We start from the raw sequence: 25,331 nt of genomic DNA, 5'->3' as shown, positions 1-25,331 counted from the left end.
GACAATCACTTCCTTCAGTTGGATGTTGCTTACATCTGGACTGACATTGTACTTGTTTAAAACAGACAGGTATATCTACTTGTTGTGTTTAGATCCTGTGTCACCCTTGAGATTAAATTAATGGGAGGTGGGCAGGGCTACTATATTTTATAAACAGTGAATACTACAAAATATTACAAAGGTCAAATAACTTTCTGTTTATAAAGAAGAATCAAGAATGCAAGTTGCATGTGCTGAGCATTTAAACTTACTTATGCTTGCTACTTTGGAACACAAACCAGGAGAAGAGGCAGAACTTTTTCACATACGTGAACACTATGCTCTGTATTTTTTAAGAAAGCAGGAGGCCTTATTATTCCTGCAGGGAAGCAAAGTCGTACAGACACCTCAGTGCTGTAGCTGTAGTCTACAGTAGGTTTACTACAATTTTTGGAAAAAGTTAAAAGTTCCTTGCATAGCAGAAACCATAGGGATCACCTAAATGCAATGTGCAGAACAGTGCACTGCCATCATGCAAGTTGTACACCAGTTGTCCTTAATTCACTCCAGGAAAACGAAACATAAAAAAAGAGAGAGGAGTAAATCAGGAGCAACCTGTTATTTTCAAAACAAAAACAGCATTCATTGAAGATTTCCACTTTAAAAGTGATGCTTCTCTCTGGATCTACTTACCTGGCACAACTATGAGAGTAGGAGTGTTTATTCGCAGGACCTTACATCTGCTTTTTGCATACCAGCAGCTTTACAAATATTTGGTTTAAAAATTCTTTGCCATTTGTAGTGCATAATTAATTTCATATACATATGTGTATGTATATATTACCTATGGCCATGTGTACAAAAACTCTAAAAGGATTTAAAAAAAGACACCACACTTCATAATTCATTTTCTAGGATAAACTATATTTTTAATTAATCCCCATTGAAATTGAAGCTGTTGTTGATCTTTTAAAATGACTATACATTATTCAGCACACTGTTAGATGAACACAGATTTTTTTCCCCCTCCACTGCAAGCAAAGTTTAGAGAATCAGTATTACTTCTGAGGGATAATGATTATGCTTCAATTTTGTTTCTTAAAGGTTTATAACTAGACTTTGTGATTGTGAGCTTTTTTAAAAAACTGTTACAGTTCAAGTAATCAAGAAACAATGTGCAGAAATTAACTTCTTTATTATATTATATATTCTAGTAAGTAAAGATTGTTTGAAATGCATGAATAAAAAGTCAGTGAAATTGCAGGAGGAACAATGTAATATAGCAATAATAGGTGCATTCATTGTGCATCTGAGAGGAGGAGGGGGAAAAAAAAAAAGAAAAAAGAAGAGTTTTCACTCGTTTTGGCCTAAAACATTGTGTTCAGGTTTCCAGGACTCTGACATCAGAACCCAGATAACACTGGTTAGAACCATAGGGCTTTACAATAAAAGCTAAAATATTGACCATATGATGGCAAAAAGTCTTTATTTTGCAGTTATCTTATTGTCTTCTAGCTACTCTCCGATGAAGTTGGTGGTGCTGTGGAGGAGGATCTCCTTCTTCTTGACAAAGATCGTGATCGCTCAGCACTGTAGGTAACATGCTTATCATAATTTTGCATCTGAGCCTCAAGGAAATCCCTGTGTTGCTGGCTGATCGTCTGGCTAATCAGTCCAGGGAGAGCTTGAATGCTACCAATTAAGGTTTCCAGTTTAGTTTCCAGAGTAACAATTCTCTTCTCAAAATCTTCACTTCTTTCATTTAAGTCAGAAATCATGTCATACATGATGTTTTGAGTCTGAAAGCAGAAGGATGTAAGCAAAGGTTTAGATAGATCTTGCAAATACTCCAACACGCAGTAAAATCTACTTATGCACACCAGACATACAAGCACACACAACAAAAGAAAAATATAATAAGATGTAGCCTTGTGAAATAATTACACTTCCAGAATAAAATTATTTAGCGTCCAGTATAAACTTGCTGCTACATTTGTTGACAGAAATGTAATGTGTGTTGAGAAGCACTTTGAAAGTCAAAATGTGAATGAATTAGATAAAACACCAGGCCTATATTCAGAAGCTCAGGTGCTTAGAAACGCGCCATAACGAGACGTGAACAAAGTTAGTAGTGTAAGCCATAAGACTAAGCATGACAAAGCAGCTATGTATCCCTTGACTCTACTGTATTTCCTCTTAAAAGCTTTCGTTCTTTTAAGCAGAACACAAATTTTGTTCATTTGTTTTCTCCTTAAATTGACCAAAGTTTCTTATACTGCCTGTAGTAACAGTAGTTGAGTGGGCTGGCTTTGAATTGCAGTGCAAGGAGTACAACTGAATTGCGTACTCCTCCACTTCTGTGTTCTCCTATTCACCTTCCCTCTACAAAAACAGCAGGTGGCTACGGGAATTATACAGGATGAACTTTAAAAGGTCACAGTGTACAGAATTTACGTCACAGAGATCATCACTGTCTGTTATTTTCCATTTCCTTTTGTGTTTTTTTTTTGTGCGAGGCAGGTAAGTGGTCAAAAATACTGAATTTCACCATCTTGTAAATTGAGGTTTAGACTTAAAACTAAAAGTGCATATAATTCAACAGACAAACTGGCTGAAGTTCACAAACCATCCAAAGAGAATAAAAATTAACTGAAGGACAGACTGCCTGAAGTATGAAATACTTCAGATGAGTGCAGACAACTCATTTCTCTGCCCCTCCTTTCAAGATACCAACACAATCCCCGAAAGTGAAGCATTCTTCATTAAATAATCTCTGAAAAGTCCTTATCAGCTGCTTATCAGGAAGCAGTAGAGTGAAATGTATTTTCAGTAACTCAAACTGTCAGGTGATTCTCTAAAATAAAGGAGAAATAAACACTAAACTGTTAATTTCAGTGGGAGAGCCTGTGTGCTATGATTCCTCAAGGTAAAGTCACTTTCATTGGACAGGAAACCTCTTCAATACACAGGATTGCATTGCTGAGGCCCAGCTGCAGTTCAGTATTTACCATAACCACTGCAGTCACATCAGCTCTCAGGGTCACCCTCTTCACCTCTTTTTCAAATAGCCAAAAAAAAATAAAAAGAATTTGAATTTTGGTCAGGGGCACAAAGAAGATGTTTCATTTAATAAGCCAAACCCAAAACAAATCCATACCTTCATTTCCTTAAAAAAAAAAACACAACGTACACACACACTTGTCAACAGTACCTGCATTTGCAAACTCTTCCATTTTGAAAGGATGAATACTAAAACAAGAATAATTGCCTACTAACCTTTGCCAGGTCCACCAAGGTGTTGGCTTGGTCATTCAGTTTCCTTTGCTCCATTTTTACACTTCTTAATCTAAAAAGTGGAATTTCAAGTCAGACGCGTGTGAGAGATCACATAAGGATTTCTAAAAAGCATGCAAGAAACTCACAAGAACAAGTAACTGCATGGACAATGCCTTGAGTACTTTGTGTAAAGTCAAAACCGTTCATGTGCCTGCTACGATGAGAAGCATGCTTCTTCAACACCACAAAAAAAGGAAAGAGCAAGGAAATGTGATGTCCTCGAGAAAACCGTTTGCCATGATTAAAGTTGAATTCAAAAAGGGAGGTAAAAGTTTATCCGGACTACATGAAAGAAAGCCAAAACATTCCTCAAAGCCTCAGTATCGTGACAAGTAGATATAGGAAGAAACATAGAACAACTGTTTTGGGTTTTTTTCCATCAGTGTTGCAGTAAGCAAGAATCTTCCCATGCCTACATGACTAGATACAGGTATTAGCCCTGTTCTGTCGGAAATGGATTGGGTTGGCAGGTGTTTGAACCTGATGGAAATACAGTGATAAGTGAGTTTCACATTCATTTAAACACAACTCCCATCTGACTAGCAGCTAAATAATCAGCACACTTGCCAATACGCTTAATTTTCTTACATAACTTGTGAATCTAAATATGCTTACATTTTAAACTCACACTAGACATACATTTACAGGCTACTATTTAAACTAGAGCAGTGAGAAAGTATGCAAGAAGGAGAATGTTTTTCTCTTTAATACCTAGCCATCTGCATTACTACTAATTAGTTATGCACAATATTTGAAAGATATACACACAAACATTTGTATAGGTTCCCTGAATCAAAGTAAATATTTCTTTTACATTAACTCCTAAAGGAGTGGTTTAGAGGTGTGAATTTCACAAACGAACAACTTCTTGTGCAAACATGAGTGCTTTGCAGCATTTTGTGTACTTTCAGTCATTCTGCTGAATGCTGCAAGATACAACCTTTTTTGAAAAAATAACACTGATTTACAAAAGACACAATAAGGTGCCATGCAGTCTATAGGATGTTATGGGGCAACCAAGATAACCATCTGATAGCTGTCACCAAATGAAAATAACTTGGCAGCATTTTGTGGCATATGATTTGCCAGCTGCCCTGCCTATTTCCCAATTACTGTGCAACTTACAAGGTTAAGTGTATCTTATAAAGCAAACATGATTTCAGTCAGGCATATAAACCTGTTTTTGTATAAACAAGAACTCAACTCATAGCAGTGGCACCAAAGTGTCCCGTATCACTGTGGCACACCCTCTGCAGCTGTAAAGGAGTTACTCTTCTTCCTTTCTGTGGGCCTCTAAGTGCCCTAAACACTAACGTGGAAATTCTGATCCCCTTTAAAATTAATGACAAAACTGCTGAAGTCTGCAATGGGATCAGAGTTGTTTCGCCAGTTTTCTGGAACTAAACAACATTCTTCATCTTCAACAGCTGTATGTTTCTGTCAGGGCTTACAGTTATTTTATTTTAATCTAGAGGCAGAATTGGACTCCCTGCTAGTGTTGCTTAATTTTCCCACAGGGGAAATGGCTACAAATGACCTCCTAAACACAGAAGTAGATGTCAAGAGAAGTCTTCTTCAAAATACTCTAAAATTTGGAAATTTTTTGTTCAAATCTGTAGTTTGATATGTAGCACGTATTTCTTTAATATCTAGGCTAACCTCCCTGAGAAAGAAAGTGAAGTAACTCCAATTGCTTGCATAAAAACTGACATTCCAGAAGCCTTTCCCTGAAGGCTTCCTTTGGAGCACAACATTAATTCAGATTGTAGGAATGGTGCCTTCAGAGGCTTATGAACTGGAGCTAATCTGAAACCAAAATACGGAGGCATCTCCGAAATATGGACATGTATCATTACAGTCTCAGAAGAGAATAACTAGCAATAGGTGAGTATGTAATGATTTGACTAGAGAATGGCAATCCTGCTGTCTCAGTAGCTCTCAGTATTTGCAGAGCACGTTTTCTGTTTTCCTTCTCTACTTGCTAAGTGAGCATGTCAACTGTAGAATTTTGAACACGTTTAGAAATTGGGAAAAAAAATAGAAAAAGGTGCTAGCTGACACCAACATGATAATTCCTAACCACAGTCAACTCAGAACATGTATCCCTAGGTAATGGCAAGTTTTTAGCTGCATCAGCCAGATATAAAGAAAGCTGTCAGATTGTTGTTCTTAAATTCTTTAAGTACGAAACATGTTGACTTTATAAACTTCACTTATCACAGCAAAAGATCATGATTCTGGATCACGTTTCCATGGCAGCAATCAGACCATTGAAGTTCACAAATAAAACTCTATTTTTTTGCATGCAGACAGTGGTAAATTCTGCAAATTTAGAAAGGAATAGCTCATAAAACTTACTTCCGAGCTCTATTTTCATTTTGTTGAAATAAAAAGACAAAACAAAAGAAAAAAAAAAACAAAAACTGTAAAAGATACTAAAACAACCAGATGAGCACAGTGAGCTCAATTCAGCAGGTGAGAAGTACTAGAGAACTGCCACTGCTCCCAGCAATTGCCACAGGTGAAGTTATGATGAAGGAAACTTCAAACCTTCCCACTGAGTATCATCTGTACATTTGCTTAGTCACAGTATTTTAAAAGTGGCTTCTAATATATTATTGTTTACTATGATAATAAGACCTTCACCTTATTTAGTATGCATGAAAAGCAAAATCATCTAGGCCAGCCATGGAGATTACCATATTAGGACTGAACTTGTGAGTTTGAAACTGTTATCATAATCTGCTCTGGTTTTAAGTATGAAACTGGCCCTGAAGCTTCACTTGTTTTATTTCTATCCTCAGCCAAATGATTGGAAAGCTGAAGGAAGTTGACCAGGAAAAAAAAATAAGAATCCATAAAGATAGAAGAGAGCCATATTCTACCACGAATTTCTTGGACCCTTGAAAAAAGCTCAGAGATGTACAGGGATAGAAAATAAATCACATTCAGCTACTCAGCTGCAGCTAGAGGGAAGCAAACTGCTAGAGCAATGTTTTCATCCATGAGGCATTCCTTAGCATACTGTAAAAAAATTTTGTGGTTGAATATAACACATTTTGCAACGGGATACACAGTGCTAAGGGGCAGAGTTACATGGATTATTAACACACCTGTTTGAAGTTTGGCTGGCACAGCAAGGAAGAACTTACTGCTGCCATGTTCTCCACCCAACCCAATTAATGAATTTTTAAGGCAGGTGCAGGACAGCAGTTTACAGACTATGAAGCTCTTCTGAGTTTGAATGAGCTGCAGATCGAGCCTGCTGTGCTTTTTAGATTCTTATTTGCATACAAGTGCACGCATACATACACACAAGAAACAGTGAGGTTAAAATGTTAAGGAATAATCTTTGCAATAAGGCATTCAAGTCCAGCAAAGGATACACAGGACATGCCATCATCTACCCTAAAACCCCAGCTAGCCCTCTCCCTGCCTCCCAGTCCTTTAAGCTGAAAAGGATAACTCAACTAGGCTAATACACTTTTTACTTATGAGAAGAATGTCTCAGCTTTTGCAGTCTTTTTATTGCCTCAAGTGTATCTGTGGCATAGTAACATTTAATCCTGCAAGTTTGCTAAGTATGAAGTAGTAATCAAGGTTATTGAATGCTTAATACCTTCAAGGCTTAACTACCTATTCATTTAAAACATTGTTATGAAACTGAGAAGCAATGTCCGTAAGCCTATATTTACTAATAGGAAGTAAGGAAACCTTGCTTTTCTTTCTCTGCCTCATGGAAGATGAGCCAGGAATCCTTTTTCACTGCACAGAAGTGGATCACATGGGCACTCTCCTTGCAGGCTGGCTCACATAGACTCTCAGGGAGAACTTATCAAAATATCAGTTCGAAATGAACCTTAAATACTTGATCCACATTTCCCCAAGGATCTCAGAAAACCCATTTCATAGGCCCTACAACAAATGGCTTCCTCAGTCTGGATACAGACATCGAGCAGCATGGATAAATAGCAGCATGGGTGCTGATCATTTCTTATGATGAATTTGTGGTTCCTGGGGACAAAAGCCTCTTCCCCCTCACCCCCCATATAATCCAAAGAGTAATGGAATCATCACAGAGGTCCGTTGAGCTTTATGTGCTTAATGACAAATACATACTATGAATTTCAATTAATACTTAAAGTCTGGCATTATTATATTACTGCTCACAGCTCTCATGCTTGTCTGCAAACATTTGGGAGTTCATTAGGGAGGAAGAACTCATTGGAATTACAGCAGAGGTATTCAAGGGTCGTACAATGTCTGTTGGAATATGATAATTTTCTGTGTATTGGGTTCATACCTTGCACACCAACACCTGACCTCCTCTACTGAGGAAACAGAAGCAAACTGCTGTTAAGCTGTGAAAAGGAAGCTTGATGCACACTCTTAATTAAGTACTACATAAATACTCATATCCTCTCTTCAACTATTTCATTCTGATCTGAAATTACCAAATCTACAAATGATTTTTTTTTTCTTTTCTTCTATCTGTTGTAGCTTGTATCTTACTACCTGTAAACAAATACATAACAGCAAAGGACAGTTACAGTGGCAAAAGACAAATATGTCTTAGCTATTTTAGGAAGCATGGGAAACTAAGAAAACTACAAACAACTCTGATTTAACTTGCGTTGGGCATACACAGTTAACATACCTTCTGTTGAAAGCAGGTATACAGTAAAACCTTATTTTTGTCATTCTCAAATAAAAAACTCAAGAGCAATATTTTCTGAAAAGGGAGAAAGAGAGCGTAGGAAGTAGAAACTAAAGGAAACAGAGACAAGAAGGGGAAAAGGGAGAGAAAATAGCTGGAAAGGAAAACCAAAACAAAATAGTACTTACTGATGAATAGCTTGCAAGAATTTGCGCTGATGTTTCCTTACTTTTGCATGGTCTATCTTTTTAACCAGCTTTGTGTTTTTATAAATTAACCATGTTTCCCTGAGTACATTGGCAGCTGCATTTTTCACCTGTTTAATAAAAGAAAAACACCAACCTGACAAAAAATATTATTATGTCATGTTTTTGTTGTTTTTTTGTTTTGTTTTGTTTTCCTGTTGCTTTTTCATTATGTCCCTGCCAAAACATGGGAAATGGGTACATGAAGGAGCTGCAGCAGAAACAGCAGAGAACAGAAGCTGGACCAAGGGCACTGCTGAGCAATTTCTGTGTTGTTACTTACAATAATGCTACCAACTATCTTTACATCTGAGAATCACCTGTCCTTCTCTAACAGAGCTTGTACGACCCGGCATTTATGGCAATACAAATTACAGCAAGAAAATACCGATAATTATCTGCATGGTAATTCACTACAATATTTTATCAGGTCATAACGTTCTTCTCGTTCTTGTTGTATTGTCATTACCTTCTTTCTCTTCGCAGTTTTTACAGCCTTTTAAACATCCAGAGCTGCTTGAGCGTGTTTTTGTTGTTTACATTTTTCCGTCGTGTTTTTTCCTTACCATTCTTAGAGGAGATGAAAAGAAAACAAAACTCCCTAATTAATGTAGACAATGTTTTGTTTCTTAAGGGTTTTGATTTTTTTTTTTTCTTTAAAAGAGACTTTCCATAAAATGTTAAAGAGTACCCACAGTTCCTTCCTCCGTTACCTTCAAGAACGACTGAAAACAACCAACAGAGAATTTCAGTGCAGTATTTATTAACAGAATTAGTAGGTTAGTTGCAAAGGCTATTGATCTTTATATTTTCTCCTTCCAACTGTACATTATGCCAGTTGCTGTGGCATCAAAGTAAGCCACTGCATAGGTAATGGCACTGTAGGAATGCAAAGCAGCAGCTCCATCCAGCAGGAGGTTCCCACCTTCTATGTGCACTGCAGAACCCTGGGCTTGACTTCAGTGGGAGCTAAGTCACATTTTAGGGACTGCTGCACAACCTCTGCCTAGCCCTTGCAGTTTTCCCAGAAGATATGGCTAACTCCAAGTGACGTGGAAACCTCTGCACTGTCTGTGTAATGCTGGCCAGTAATCTGTCGTGCACCTCAGACTTGTTTGCTTTTTCATTTGCTTTGAGTGCCATGAGTTTGAAGCTACAAAGCACCACTCAGGTACACTATGAGACTGATAATTAGATTTACATGAAGGTATACAGGAGAAGCTTTACACAGCACAAGTGAACACTAGGCTCAAAATCTGGCCAATCTCTGCAAAGCCTTCTTTTCTCCTACAGGACATTTAGAGTTCAGTTGTCGGTTTCAATGAAAAAATATTCCTATCAGCTCTTCCAAACAGCAACTTCTTACCTCACCATGGGCAAGCACTGAAGCTGTCTGTAGCTCCTACTCCCTTTTGTGTTTCCTCACCAGTGACCTGTTTTTCTTCTATAATGGACTTATTTCATTTTCTAAGATGTTATTCGTGAATTAAAAAAATAGGAATGTCTCATACAAATTGAAATTGGTGTTTCTTTAACGAGTTCTAACAACTTCTGAAGTCTTTTTTGTTTCGTTTTGTTAAATAATCGCTTTTGAAGTATTTCTGTTATCTACAAAGCATCTTTCAGGGTGCTTCATTACTGTATGTAGCTGAATGAATGCTGTGCTGAGCACACCAAGCAGTTGCAAAGACTCCCTCATTCACAAGGTATGAATTGGGATTATTTTTTTTTAAGAATATCCTGTATAGCTTGAAATTCTTACTTTTCAGTCATTTTACCTATTTTAGCTATAAATTCTCCTCCTATGCTTTGGATTTCTTTAACATATAGCCCTCTAGTTTCACCATATTTTGCTGTTGTTTACTCCAATTATCATACAGCTGGAAGAGCCTCCACAGAAGAATACTCAAATCATCAAAAATCTGCATTTATCCTCAATTCCAAGAAAAGCTCAGAGCATTCAATTTCCTCCTTTCAAAATCACAATTATGAAAAAGTCCAGTAGAAGAATGGAGCAGGAGACCACTTAAAACAAATGCAAAAGTAAGTTAACATACATTTCCTTTTCAGTTGTGAATATAAAGTGTGACTTACTCTTTTAGTTAGCTGGGTGTCCATCATGAAATTATGCACATGTTTTTCAGCTTTGGTAAGTTCTAACTTCCTTGCCACCACAGCTACCACCAGTGCAGTGCACCCAGCACCCTGAAAACAATAAAACAAACCCCCAAAATGTTACTACTGCATTTTGCAGAGTTTTTAGTGGAAGTTTCTCCTTTGTTGTAGAAATATAGCAAGCATCAGGTATTTCAAGCCTGTTAAATACACTGAAGATGCTACAGCTATTTCTATTGAAAGTAATAGAAAAAGTCAGCAGTTACAGGCTGGTAAACTGTCAAAGCATCCAAATAATTAGTGAGCAGCATCATTTAAAAGTCCTGCTTTGTATTTTTCCTCCAGTGGTTAAAAATTTGAAGACATCCCATTTCTGGTGCATAAGAAAGGGAGGCTGGTGAACAAAACACCTTCCAAAACCCACAATGTTAGTAAAGAAATGCAAAATATACCCTGCTCTTAACAACTGTCTCAAAGTTACAGCAATTGCAAAAGATGAAACAGGATTAGATGAGCATCTAGGACACACACACACACACACACAAAAAAAAAAGCTTCCTAGACTTTGTTATATGGGCCAAAAATAAATGTATTATCAATGCAGTATTTATTCATTTTAATATACTTCTAAGTTGCTCTCTGGAGACTTCACTGACTTTTTCCTACAATACTTCTGCTTTGCTTATTACCATTTGAAACAGCACACGTAAACAACACATCTAGTAAAAGCTGGGTAGAGAAAATACCAAGTTCCTAATTGGTGCTGCCTGTATGTATGCATACACATTGCATATGCACACATCCATGCTCCTAGCATCCAAGTTCCTTTGTTCCTTTTGTTCCTAGTGTCCAAGCAAAGTATGTTTGTTACCACTATAATTTTTGTGGGGTCTTTTTTTGGGGGGGTGAGGGAAGGGGGCGGGCACTGGAGTGGTTAAAGGGGTTAATGGGAAGAATATTAAAACCTTAACAATAATCTCCACCAAAGTTGACCTCTAGATGAACCTCACAACCAAGCACTATCTGATCATTACTGAAATACAGCTTAGATAAAATGTCTCATCAGAAAGAGATGTAGCTTAAATAAAATGTTATGAGAATATTAACCTTGCCTTGTTTAGAAGCATGGTATTTAATGCCTGAAAAAGGCACAACTTTAAAAAGTACACAAACTCCCTTGGTTCCTCCTTGAGAACTGGCCAGGCTTGAGGTGGAATCCAAAAAGGAGAACGATACCAGATGTTTCTGCCCTTGAAGCAGTGGAAACTTGTTTATCCAACAATATAAAAGCTGGATCCTCTTGCAGCGAAATTGGAGAACTCACCTAAGGATGGATACATCACATAGGACATCCCATTTGCTGGGAAAGACTCTCCAAACCATTGCTGTAACCAGGGTTCTCCAGTGGATCTGGATGATGGCAATGTATTAAGGGCAATTGGTGATGTTTCTTTCTTAATCACTGCAATTAATCTTACACTGTAATGATCAGGTGCATTACCTCGACATGTTCTATTACTTCTGTCTCATTTCACCTTGCTTTGTTTTGTTCTTGCTGACTAATTTCACTTACTATTTTATTGCTTTAAGTGTAAGTAAAGATAAACCCATTTCTTTAACTTGGTGTTGGTGTCCTTTGTGCTTGGAAAGGACATTGTAAAAACGATTTGTCACACAATGAGAAACAGCATGTATTATACACAATCAAGGTATCATCTACTTGAACATCATTACTAAAATCAGCTGGGTTTGTAGGGTTTTTGTTTGTTGTTTGTTTTAAATCTCTATATGTTCTCCTTTTTTTTAAGTGTAAAAATCACATTAAATAAATAAGGCTGCATTTAACTTGCATGTTCAGTCCCACCTACACGTTGTTACACTTGCATCAGTTATTCTCTAGTGTAAAGCTGTCTCTTGTTGCACATTCAAACTTGCTCTATTTTCAGCCACAGAACTTCCTTCCACTTTCTGTATTTCTCTTGTTAATTTGTTTTCTCAGTTTCTTTCTGCTCCAATATTTGCCTTGCTGTCTCCAGAAGACGCAGACTAAATCTCTGAAGCTAGCTTCCTGAATACAAATTCCACTACTAAACACATACAGAATGGAAAATAAACTCACTGGAGCCCCTTATTCACAATGTCTCCAATTAAGCTTCCATTCCAATGATAGATCATTCCAGGAAAATCACCTGCTCTCTCAGACAGACATGATCTCTGCAGTCAGTTCTTACCTTGCAAAGGCACAGCACTCTTTAACATTCTCTTCAATGTATCCCTTGTGATTTTGCTGCACTTCCCCATCTAGCTTCTCTTCTGTCCTCCACCCAAGCTTTCAAACTTTGCTGTGCCCTCTCCCTCTGCTTGCCAGCCCACTGTGTTGAGCAAAGCTGTCATACATTTGAAGTCTCTCTTCATGAGACAAAGGCAGAACTGGGACAGCTACAGCCATTCATTTGCATTCCCACATCCCATTCTATGACGGAACGTATAAAGACAACTAACACTGGGGACTGAGGGCTTCAGGAATGCACCCAGCTTTTCGAGGTCTGGGCAGGAGCTGCTCTCTACCGTGTGCCCTACACCCCCCACAGACAGCTCTTTTCCAGTCTCTTTCCCATGAGGGATAGCAGGAGGGAGCTGCTATCATGCAAGATGCTTCTCTGCGGGCAAAAGAGTAAGAATTTCATACAATAGGAAGAAAAAAAAAAAAAAAGGGAAACGCAGAAATCTTTTGGCCCACTCAGAATAACAGGCCAAATGTTGCTCCAGTGACGTAATCTGATTTCTGCCTGCTTACAGCAAGAATGCTAAAATAGGTTGAGGTGGTTAAAAAAGTCTGGTCTGGCAAAGTAGTACAAAACAGCTGTTTGTGCCAAGGAAAGACAAATACTAGATTCCTATTGCCATTACCACCAGAACAGATTCTTGCAATCATGCAGCATGTTAGATGCAATTACCCCTTTTGGCTTTTTAGCTTTCACAGTTTCTCAAAACTGCAGAAAAATTTTGCATGATGGAGGTTTGAGCATGTTGGTAACTTGCTCCATTTGCTAGAAACATGCAAGTAGATAAAACAGAATTAACCATCCAGCATTTCTTTCACGTGCTGTATGAAAAAGAGCTAGTCAGCAATCATAAAGTTTAAAAACTAATCTGTCTGAATTTTTCTGCTTGACAGAAAAATCACAGAATGGCTTTGATTGCAAGGAACCTTAAAGATCATTTAGTTCCAACCGCCCTGCCATGGGCAGGGTTGCTAAGCAATACATCAGGCTGCCCAGGGTTCCATCCAGCCTCACCTTCAGGGATGATGCATCCACAACATCTCTGGGGAACCTGATCCAGCACCTAACCACCTTGTGAGAAAAATCTCCTCCTAACACCTTTCAATTTAAAACCATTCCCTCTTGGCATATCAGTTTGTGCAGAAAGACAGCCTCCCTCCTATTAATAATCCCCTTCAAGTACTGGAAGCCACAATGAGGCCTCTCCAGTGCCTTCTATTCTCCAGGCTGAACACTCTCAGCTGCCTAGTCTTTCCTCATAGGAGAAGTGCTCCAGCCCTTTGACCTTTGATCACCCTTGTGGCCCTCCTCTGGACCCCCTCCAACAGCTCCACATCTTTCCTGTATTGGACTCAGTACTCCGGATGGGCTCCATGAGATGCAGCTCAGGATGCTGTTGGTCTCCCATGCTGTGAGCACACACTGTTGGCTCAAATCAAGCTTTTCATTCACCCCAAAACCCTTCTCCATAGGTCTGCTCTCAATTTGCTGTGCATACATGGGACTGGCTCAATTTAAGTGCAACACCTTGCATTTGCCCTTGTTGAATCTGATTAGGTTCACAAAAAATGTGGTAGCTGAACAAACTTAACTACCAAACCAGGGGAAGCATAAAAGATATGAGCTGAAAATTGGCTTCTCTAAAATGACAAAGACTCTGCTAATGAACTGAGTGAAGCCTATATTATTGCTGTAAAGATCTAGCATTGACAGACACAGATCTTCTGAATGCTTGATTGATATAAAAGATTCTCCGCTGGTGTTCACAAAGCACAAAGTCTGAAAACAAAGAGATAACACCATGCTCAGTCTTTCAAGTGGGCTGAAAACAAACGTTGGCCTGGATCTGACTGCATAGTGGCATCATATCTCTCCTTTTGATCATCAGATCTCTCTTTTTCATTTAAAACTTGCATTCATGATCAGTAAAATCTGGAAGCATAAGATTTACAGCCATTACACTGGGCAGAACACCCTTTGACTGTCAAACCTTACAGCCGCAGTCCTGCATGAAAACATTTTGCTTTACCTGTGAACAACTTCAGCACACTCTTTGCATCTAATATTCTAAGCATGCTATTCTATCCAGAACAAAGAATGACGACTCAAGTTTAGATGCTCACACAAGTAAGCAATAATCCAGGAAAGCTCTCCTTAGCTATTTTTACTGCATATAATCAAAATAAATTTGCATGAATAGAAGTGTGCGTGGTTATACATATATGGGCTCACGCATGTATTTATGCACTTGTTAAATACTTGTAGGCTTATTTCCTTAGTTTCACAAGCCTAGTTGATGACTGAAAAAGTGGTAGCATGGACTAAGTTGAGCCAAAAAAATAGAGTATGTCAACAAGCACTGGCTGTTTGACATAAAGCTTATGCTATTACAAAAAACAGACAAGAAAGGTGAAATTAATTGAATTTTAAATTATATTTTAAATTTACCAGCTGAAAAAAACCCTAAATATTCTATTCAGAACAAAGTAACCGTGACTTGACACTGCCTTTCACTTTGCCACTAGACCTCAAACTGCAGCATTTCCTAACTGCTCAGACAGTTAAAACTTTCCTCTTGGTATTTAGATCTGAATTATTCTAAACACTGCTTCATCTGCTTGAATAAAGCAAATTCCCTTCTCAGTGGCATCATACAGGAATATTTAACCTCAGTTTCAGTATTTTACACCTCTAGGCTCTTCCAACTCATCAGTATGGAAGCAACGTGTTGTAGTTCTGATAATCCCTTTTTCAGACAAAATCCTTTGCACTGTCCCTTTGCTAAGAAAAACTTCTCCCCAGAAAGCACAAATCTAATACGTAGTTTTCTTTCAAGTTACATCCTCCCCCACCATGCATCCCAGTCTTTTTTAGGCTATTCCTACAAATCCAAACAAAACAATACTGAGGATTCATGCTATGCTAAGATCACCTAATACCACCAATACCACCATTCCCCATTCATTTTACATGACTAAGATGCTGAACTGCTCAGGAATTTGGAGTATCTTCTTTGCAGTATTTTTATACGGTACCAATAGGGTAACATGTTTAAAAGTATTGAAGGGTTGCAGTACTATAAATGACAATAAATGAATATGGTGGGTATTAACCAACATCATTAAAGACAACACATCATAATGCCAGACCTGACTGTCTTTCTTCTCCTCTAGATTCTGCTTAGCTTATGCATTAATGCATTCTTTCATATAGCAGATGATGTGCCTTTTGCCCTCTATCATTCTCTTTATTGAAGCAGCTCACCCTCAGCTTTCCATCCCTATCAGGATTGCTTGTCCAGAGCTGGCTAGCTTCAAGTTCTGATAGGAAATTGTACACTATGGCAAACCACAGCAGACAGAGTCATGTCAGCTAGAGGTAAAATCTATTGTTGCCCAGAGTGATTAACATGACAGAAATCAGATCTGATGATAGTGAGGTTATGAAGTTTTGGCTGAGATCATGCCTTTCCTACCACTCAACTGACACAACACACAGTGACACCAAAATGGCAGGGTTCAGATTAAGAGGTAATAAAACCTACTGCTTGCAATGAGTGCCCTCAAGGGAGCTGCTGCAGAGAAAACCAGAGAGGTTCTTGAAGAATCTTCAACTAAAGGGTTATGTTTGGTGGTTACTTTCGTTATCTCACAATCTAAGAGAAGGAGAGTTAACACTGGCTGATGAACTGCACTGCGAACAACAGCAGTTCAGAAGGCTGTGATTCGGAGAAACCCCATACTCCAAGTAAATGCATCTGGCATTTCCAGTTGGTTCTTTCTTCGGTAAGGTTCCATAATACATTTACAAGACAACAGTGAACTGAGAAATTTCTACAGCAGCCTGGAGGTCATATATATAACACATATGCCTGAAGGATTCTACTGGTGAAAAAGGAAGCAACATGGGGTATCAGTGTTTCAGCTGAAGGTCTCCTGGCAGCTTTGGTTTACTGGACTGGAAGTGAAGTGCAGTCTGTAGTGCTGTTGTTGTCATGAACGTGTCCTGCTAAACTTGCCTGAAGGTGAAAGGAGAGAGCTGCCACATTTCTTGCTCATTTCCCTTGGGATCCACTGGGAGAGAGAGAAGGTCTGCTTTGCAGACACATGGCTCTGGTGGGAAATCTAGCTCTGCACCAGAAAAGACGCAACATTCTTCCTGCTGCTCTGCATAAAATGAAAAGCTTTTAAGAATTTAAACAGATACTCTCTTCACTCGGCTGTCTGGAAGGTGGAATTAGTGGACCACAAAGGGAAGGGAAAAAAAAATCTTGAAGTAAAAAAAAAAAATAAATCTCCAAAACAAGCAATGCGAAAGTTGAGGGAGGACTCCATCCACAAGACAGAGGCTATGGAAGAGGTGCTGCATGAGTGTATTTTGCATTTGTCAGCATTCACTGGGAAAGACGCGTAACTTTGCAACCCTGAACCAAAGGAAGATGAGTAATAGGACAAAAACTATACTGTTTCAGCCAAAAATATGACTAAAAATAGTTTTGCATTATTTATGTTTTCATATATTCAATATTTGCATGGTTACTACTGTCTTCAGGGGAGTTTGCACTGCAGCTAGAATTCTGTTGAATTATAAATCTTTCATCCATGAACAGCAGATGAGCAGATTCCTCTACTTCCCATTAGCCCGTAAAGTTTTCATCAATGATGCAATAAATAAGTAATGAGAATTTCATGCCCTACGAAAATAACTGAAATTGATTAAATGTTCCCACACAGTAAGGGGAAGTGGCAATGGGGGATGAAGTGAAGTCTTCTTCAGTAAAGCAAGTTGAGTACAGGGAAAGGCTTCTGGAGAAAAGAAAGACAATCTCAGTTCTAAGAAGGAACCTGTAAATGGCAGTGCTGCTAACTCAGACGAGTCTGGTAACTGAAGGCACTATGGTGGCTGGGTTCCTGGGAAACCTATAGTGGCCATAAAATCCCTTTTGGCAATCATGATGCTGCATACTTAACGTGAAAAAAAAAAACTTTTTACTGAGCAAGGAGACAAAATCCCATTGCACTTAACAAGCAGCTCATCAGCCTACAAAGCTGATGGGGAACACTAGTCCATTAGACAGAATGATACCTAATTATGATGTTCTTGCCCAAAAGGTATGGTAAATACAAACTCTCCTAAGAATACATGTTTAAAAAAAAAGTATACTAATGGTCTTGTGTGAAATCCGAAGTTATTGCAGGTGAAACAAAACCAACTTACAAACTTTCAAAACAAAGTACAGGTTATCTATTCTACAACAACCAGCTCCGGTCATATTTATGTAAAATGAAGATATCATGGGACAACTGCTTTTCATTCTAGTTAGTAACTGTCTGCCTATGAACTTCAAAAATCCTAATGAGATATGAGTGGGAAATAGAGCTCCTCTCACACTTCACAAACTTCCCTGCTCTGCAGTGAAAGAGGCAGAATTGGAAACCTTCAGAGCCCCTGCTCCACGGCGGGCCTCTCCTACGGCGCAAGGAACTTCTGCTCCACACCTGAAGCACCTCCTGTCCTCCTTCTGCACTGACCTTGGTGTCTACAGAGCTGTTTCACATATTTCACTCTCATCTGCTCCTGTGCAGCAGTTTTTTCTCTTTCTTAAATATGCTTTCTGGAAGTGCAACAGTATTGCTGGTCCCTTTTGTGGCAGCTAGAGATGGCTCTGGTTGGATATGAGACACCTGCTGGCCTCTTCAGTCTTCCCACCATCGTAACACTGCCATATAAGCACAATACACTTCTAATGGAGGGATTCAGATGTTCTTTTTAGAGGAGCTCAAGAGTTTCTGATCTGTGAAACTTTTAATAGTTTCACTGCACAATGCAAAAACCTTTAATTGTCTTTTCCATTTTATGTTTCTGCTTGACACACTATCTAGTTACATTCTATTTATTTTAAGAGGAACAGACACAGTCTCTTTTGAAACCTAACATCACTTATTATTGAATGATACCATATACCTGAAACACAGACCCAAAACACTACCAATTTGCATGAAGAGCTTCTCATATGTGTCTTTCTATACTTTTAAGGAAACAAAAACTGAGCTGTGTTCCAGTTTTTAACTCTTCCCATAGGCTTTTCATCAACAAAATTAATCAGAACACTGCTATCTTTTGCCACCAAGCAATACAAATGGTAGAAATTTTAGAGATTCCAGATCAGTGTGCAAAATGTTCTAAGCAAACCTTTAAGTGCAAACACAAACTATTATTCCTGTTCTGCCACTATAAAATGAGGACTCTCTTCTATCAGTTCAGTCAGATATCAACCCAAGTTCAACCCACCCACAAGTAGTACACAAGTGTGCAAATCAAAACATGTTTCTGCATTTCATAAAAAATTACATAATTCTGCCACTCATCACAGAATCAATGTAAAGAATTATCTTTTTATAAAAAATCCCACAATGTCAATTTTAGTACATTATCCATAAGAAGTTCTGTAACAGAGTTCTGCTATCGAGCAGCTTCGTATTTGGACACTACAATCTAGAAACACATCGACTACTTTCTAACTACTCAAGTGGGAGCTCTTCATCTAGACAAAAGGGGTTCAAAGATGCTACTTAAAAGTGTTCCAGATTAAACATCAACGTTATTATATTTAAGCAAATCTTCATATTTAAAGTGTTTCTTTCATAGGATAATTTGGAGTTCCTTTCAGTAACAGAACCATTTAAGCTGCAATTTTGGCAACAACGTGCCATGACTCTGAAAGAACAGTTATTTCACCTAAAGCAATCTTCATCCAAGCCGCAGCCAACAACTTTGCATACCCTTGCCACTCATAATTTTCTTCTGGCAGGATAAATTTGGCTTACCAGTTCAGCATGTCTGCTTTTCAACTATGGGCAGCTGGCCCTTCAGGAAGATTCTGCATCCTCATCTCTGAATCATATAGTAAATGCACAAGCTCACCACATAAAGTTCAACACAAAGGGAAAAGAATACTTCTCAGTCCTTGCAAAAGTTGCTTGTATCTGCAGTCATAAGAATGGACTGATATTATTTAATCTGGCATACATTTTTTACATGTAATATTATTTAAAAAAAAAAAAAAAAGTTACTTGCCAACAATTGTGCTACAAACTCCACAGAATTGCAATAATATAGCAGGAAGAACCAACTGTACTTTTTCTAAACATAAAAATTATGAATTGATATAAGTAGATGCCCTGGTGTCTCATGAGAGCGGGTGCTTCTCAGTATCCTCTGAGATCATTCATTCATTCAAAGTCTTCTCTTCTCTTGGTCAATAATTACACAACTTCCCAAACGTTTTCAAACTTGCCCCCTCTTTTTACTCCTACCAATATCTCCTTTAAACCACTCCAAGGACCTGCCTCTATAAAGTCATCAAGTGGGTGGAAGTGCTGCATACATAAAACAGCACAAAGTACTCCAATTGCAGTTGAGCTCAGCCTGCTGACCATGACCTGAGAGCTCTGCTTGAAAGTGCAGTGATAACCACTGCACAGTGAAGACAGTGTGGGTCTCCTCACCTCCTCTATACTCTGCTCTGACAACAAGGATGGCACTTGTATTTCTATCCATCTCTTTTGCAGGCCTACCTAATGCAAAGAGATGGAAGATAGCATGTTTATTATCTGATTTATACTTCACCTGATTCACAGTCTACAACTACAACCTATTGAAATCTCATTGGAAGACACTGACAGGCAATCCAGTGAGGTACCCAGTCCAGTTTAACTTCTCCATATACAAACTATTTCTGCATAGACCCATTGCACGATTTCTGTACTACACTGCGTCAGTATCTTCATTAAAGGTTCAGCCTTTGTCCCATGCAGTCCATTTTCCATCTCACAGAAAGCATTTCCTGAGGCACAAGTGGTACCAGGGCTCCTCCTTCTCTGGAGTTAAGACACCAAAAGAGCCTTGCTGAAGCCACCAGATTTGCAAAGCCAATATTTACTCTACAGTGGTCTGTGTCACTACATGTGCATTCATAAGGATTTCTATTCATTCTCCTTTTTACTTTATTTTTTTTTTTTTTCAATGGGTGCCTTAACCAAAAGGACACTGCATTGGTTGCCCTCCAGTCTAACAGTGTACTTGCTACTAGATGTTAAGGAGTTACATTCCTCCTCTTCAAATCGCATATATGGCTTGATTTTATTTCTTACAATCACTGCACAGTTATCCTGGTATATCTTTTAAATAGACTATTAATCATCCCCATTGAAATAGGAAAAAAAAAAAAACAAGTCTGTTCTTTTAATATCCTGCTTTTTCCCCAACAAACACAAATTGCTTGCTTCAAGAGCTGCTTTTGAAGAGTGGCTGTATTTAAATAATTACCTTCAAACAAGTCAGGCTGCAGGATAGTTCATTATTAATTCAATGTTTCATACTTCATATTTTTCAGATCCTTTACCAGGAAATAAAAAATATGAAAAGAGGAAAAAGAGTAATTCCAAGATCTGAATTTGTCATTGCTCTGTAATTTTCTTCTGAAAGATCATCATTTGCCAAAGTCATTTTGCTGACAATTTCTTAGAACGCAATTAGGGATGTCAAGCTTTCAGAGATGTTTTAACATACCAGCGACTCTGCCCCTTTTATTTTTTTGTCAAGAGTGTCTCTCTCAAAATTACATATCCCAAACTCATTACCATGCAACTCTGATCAGAGACTCAGTGGTTCCAAAGTATCTGCAGAATATTTAATCATAGAAAAAGAACCAACAACCTGAAAACATAAAACAACAAAAATCCATACAAGCCAAGACCAATTAAAGACATGAAGGTGTCAGAACACTTTACAAGTTTAGTTTTCAAAGGAACATATCTTGTTTCTGCTGTGAAAAAGAAATGTTTTTTTGTGTAAATGGTACATAAACAGTACTTCAATTTTTTCACCCAAGCAATAGAAACAACTGACATATTATTTTGCATCTGAATGTAAGCAGTACTCTGAAAAGCAAAATGACAAAAATGTCTTATTGTTTCATTTTCTATCTGGCTAATTCACAGGCGTGCAGAATAATATGTGCAATAATCCGTTACTGTGGCTTTGCTTTTACTTTGTTTTCATCTTCACAAAATAAAATGGCTATCTACAGCCAGTAAAATAACAGATTGGATGCTGCTGCCATTTACACTACCACAATCCCAACAGCAGTGAAACCCATGGATTAGCATCAATTCTCACTGCACTTCTGCAGAGCATTGAAGCTTCTAAGATTTGTTACAGTAATTTTTTTTCATGCTGAAATGCCAATAGTGCTGAACAATTTGAATGCATATTCATTGCAAGCTAACCTAGAATTTAGCTGCTTCTGATCAGAAAGTCTAGTCAGACATGATAATGAGGAGGAATAATGATCTGATACCTGCATTTTGAAGCATTTGCTTCTTATTTCTCAATAGTGCTTAGAAAGAAGGAAATTATAACAGAGTTCTGAATCCATCCCTGTGGCAACATCTCCTGCTCGTCCTCCTTTTTTCCTAATGAACTTAGAACCACTTTTCATTCTCTTAAGTATCAAAATCCAGCTCAAAATGAGGAAAAAAGAAACACAACCCATGAGATGGCAGATCTGAGTTTAGATAACCACCTTTAAACCATGCATTTGCCATTACCAGAAAAATGTAGTGGAAATATTTTCTAGTAAAGGTCAGAGACCCAAAACCCTATTAGACATTTAATTTGTTTGCTTGCTTTTAAGAAAAGGAAAAAGTGCAAAACATCAGAAAAATGCATTAATCTATTTTACTCTTTGCAGATAAAATGCACTTCTACAAAAAACAGATTTTCCAAATGTCTGTTTAACTGAGAAATTTTTTTTCCTACCATTTGTTTTCAGCCATAATCCTAATATTTCTGTTTGAAAAGAAAGTAGATGCTTGAGCTCCATCAGTGATCGGTGGCAAGAGTTCAGAAAACATACCTATCTGTCGTATTTAGGATATACAGTGCTCCTCTCAGTCACATTTATACAGGAGTCAATACAAATAAGAATGGCACGATGAGGAGCTTTTCTTATTTACAGTAGATGCACACAGATTTCCCAGACATTGTAATACATACTCATATGTTGTCCTACTCCCTAAGTTTGACCAATTCTGTGTAATACAGAAAAACTTAAACCCATATGCAGGACAGTTAATTAATATGTACTGAACACACATGGCCTAGCCAATGATGCACTGTATCAATGATAGCAAAAAGTCCAAATATGCCAAAAATTGCACTGCATAAATCCCCTTAAAGCAATGGAATACTACGTACAGTATGTTATCAAAATTATAAGAAAGAGCACAGAAAACCAGGTACAAGTAAAATGCTTTATCAGAATACAAGCCAGCATGTTTCTAGATTTGCAACTGATCTCAGAAATAGAAAGCAGAATTGTAGCAGTGGTCCAATTGCACATGTCCAAAGACAACTGAGAAGATGTAATCTATTACTACTTAATGAAAGGTTCTATTAAAATTTTGAAGATGAAAATTATGTCATGGTGGAATTTGTTTTCCTGTACTTCATTACACGTATGTTAAATTCTACATCAAGAGGAAGTAAACCCCTTATTACCATGGGATGAAGGCCATGAGAAGGATGCAAGTGAGTCTACGTACTCTAAGAGGGTATCAAATAAAATTTTCTCTACGACTACTACAAGTTTTGGGATTAATTGCAGCAAACAATCTCATATCCAATGAATAAATTCAAAAACACTCACCATGATTCCAGTGAGTAAACAGACTCCTTTCCCACAGTATGTATTAGGTACCATGTCACCATATCCAATGGATAGAAAAGTTATTGAAATCAACCACATGGCTCCAAGGAAGTTACTAGTAACATCCTGCTGATCATGGTACCTCGGAAGAAGAAGAAAACAAACACTTTTATCATGAACATTTCAGTTAATTTTTAGGGCTGTAATAAAGAAATCTCAGCAACTGGTCATATAAGCACTCTTGTATCCTACAGTTGTTTGTTTTTTTAAAAACAGCTATAAGGAATTCAATAAAATGCTTATTAAAAGAACATAAATTGTAAGGAATCTGAAGACACAATAATAGCACAAGCAGCAGTGACTCTCCAGACACCCTGTATGTTAGTATTTATTTATATTAGATTCTGTTACCATCATCAAAGTAGCATAAATCTCTTGGCTTTTATAAAAATTTTTCCACCTGGCCACAAAACCTGCTAATCCTCTGCAGTGCTACAAGACATCAGTCTACTATTGCTGTTGCAGTGAGAGACATAAAAGGATGTGTGGGAAAGCTGAACTCAAAGCACATCTTCATCTCATATTTAAGAAAATCTCCCTTTTGTGAAATTAAATATTATTTCCTATGTGCCATTTGTTGTCCTAGTTTCAATTTTCAAATTTAATACAATTATTTGTCTCCTTCAAAGAAAACAAGCTCTGATGAATAAATTCTCTTCACATGACAGAAATATCAACTGGGAAGCCATGATGGCACGTTTTAGGAATAAAACCTATTGTTGACACCCATCCTGTGGGGGCAAAAAGGTCTAATAGCATAACACAGATGGACAGAGCTGCTCTGCAGCACAGACTATCTGCAACAGCTTCTGCAGACTCAAGATTGCAATAATGCCCACAGCTGCTGTGAAACCTCAGGTTAGTAATTGATGCCACTGGATCATGACAAGTGTCATTTCAGCCAGTCTCCAAATCAGTAGGTCAAACAGTGCCATCAGAGGACACGCTCATAAATCTGAAAGCAACCTGCTTTTGACCACCAAAATAACTGCTTCAGTCTTCTTCTTCCTGGAATGCACCCTCAAAAATGGAGCAGGAATGCAGAATAAGCAGAAAGAAACATTCAGGAAAACTGCAGTTCACTGCAAGTATCTGCAAAATGACTTTGTTATTTTCTTAGAAGCCTCACCTATGATTACACCGACCTCCAAACTCTTTACCTGCCAGCGACTACATCAACTGATCCCAACCCATCTGTTTCACTGTCTGCCTGTGTCCTCATCTCTGTCAGTTTGTGCTGTTCTTCTCACACACTTCATGCAAACTTTCGAAGGTGTTTTGTTCTGTTCTGCATCACGAGAAATGTGGCAATAGTTCACATAGAGCTCCTAATGATGAGAGTGACTTACATAAATACAGCCAGAACAATGGTAGTAACAACAGCAGAGCTGTAAAATTGATTTAACTCATCTCCATTAAGCTCTACACAACAAAAAGAGATCTGGCATTGCTTTTTTCCAGTCTGCTCTACACTACATCTTATAGACTTAGCATATAACAGCTGTGAAATATATGCACAGAGAGACAGAGAGACATAATTATCCCATTCAGGAGGCAGGAAGAGAGCCTGTGCATCATGCAAGCTCCTACAGAGTATCACATAATTGATATGACCCAGAGGCTTTGGATGAGCTTCACCATAAGTGAACTAAAGCCATAGCACATACTCAAAAGCTAGCAAGTCAGTTACATAGCAGTAAGTGCCCAAATAAGTATTTATAAGATATTTCCCTAGTGCTCATCTTCGGGTTTTGAACCTGGTCATTTCTGTAGTTCAGATAGAAATCAGTTTACCTACAAAGAACATGCATTTTTCCTACATCTTGTCTGAATTTCTACGTCTTTTAAACTTTCAGTGCTGTGTGGTGCTAACTATAGAAATGTTGATAGGACATAAAAACTGCCAAAATCTCTCATTTGATTAAGATTTTAAGGTTATGGTT

At 38.0% G+C, this 25,331-nt stretch overlaps 1 protein-coding gene across 4 annotated transcripts in view; it reads right to left on the bottom strand.

Moving 5' to 3' along the window:
• Positions 1-882: 882 nt before the first annotated feature.
• Positions 883-25,331, bottom strand: part of KCNN2 (potassium calcium-activated channel subfamily N member 2) — a 71,555-nt gene continuing 47,106 nt past the window's right edge. For 3 of the 4 annotated variants that reach the window (XM_052701444.1, XM_052701446.1, XM_052701447.1), the window contains 5 exons: positions 23,329-23,470; positions 10,312-10,422; positions 8,161-8,288; positions 3,256-3,325; positions 883-1,778 (listed from right to left, as the gene is read on the bottom strand). In XM_052701444.1, the coding sequence (XP_052557404.1) occupies positions 1,491-1,778; positions 3,256-3,325; positions 8,161-8,288; positions 10,312-10,422; positions 23,329-23,470 (739 nt within the window). In that variant the 3' untranslated portion in view covers positions 883-1,490. The remainder of the gene's footprint in view (positions 1,779-3,255; positions 3,326-8,160; positions 8,289-10,311; positions 10,423-23,328; positions 23,471-25,331) is intronic. The other variant, XM_052701445.1, reaches the window with a different exon arrangement.

This window comes from Tympanuchus pallidicinctus, unplaced genomic scaffold (genome assembly GCF_026119805.1).
Source record: "Tympanuchus pallidicinctus isolate F22 unplaced genomic scaffold, pur_lepc_1.0 scaffold4, whole genome shotgun sequence".
NCBI lineage: Eukaryota > Metazoa > Chordata > Aves > Galliformes > Phasianidae > Tympanuchus > Tympanuchus pallidicinctus.
This window is presented reverse-complemented; position numbering and strand designations above follow the sequence as displayed.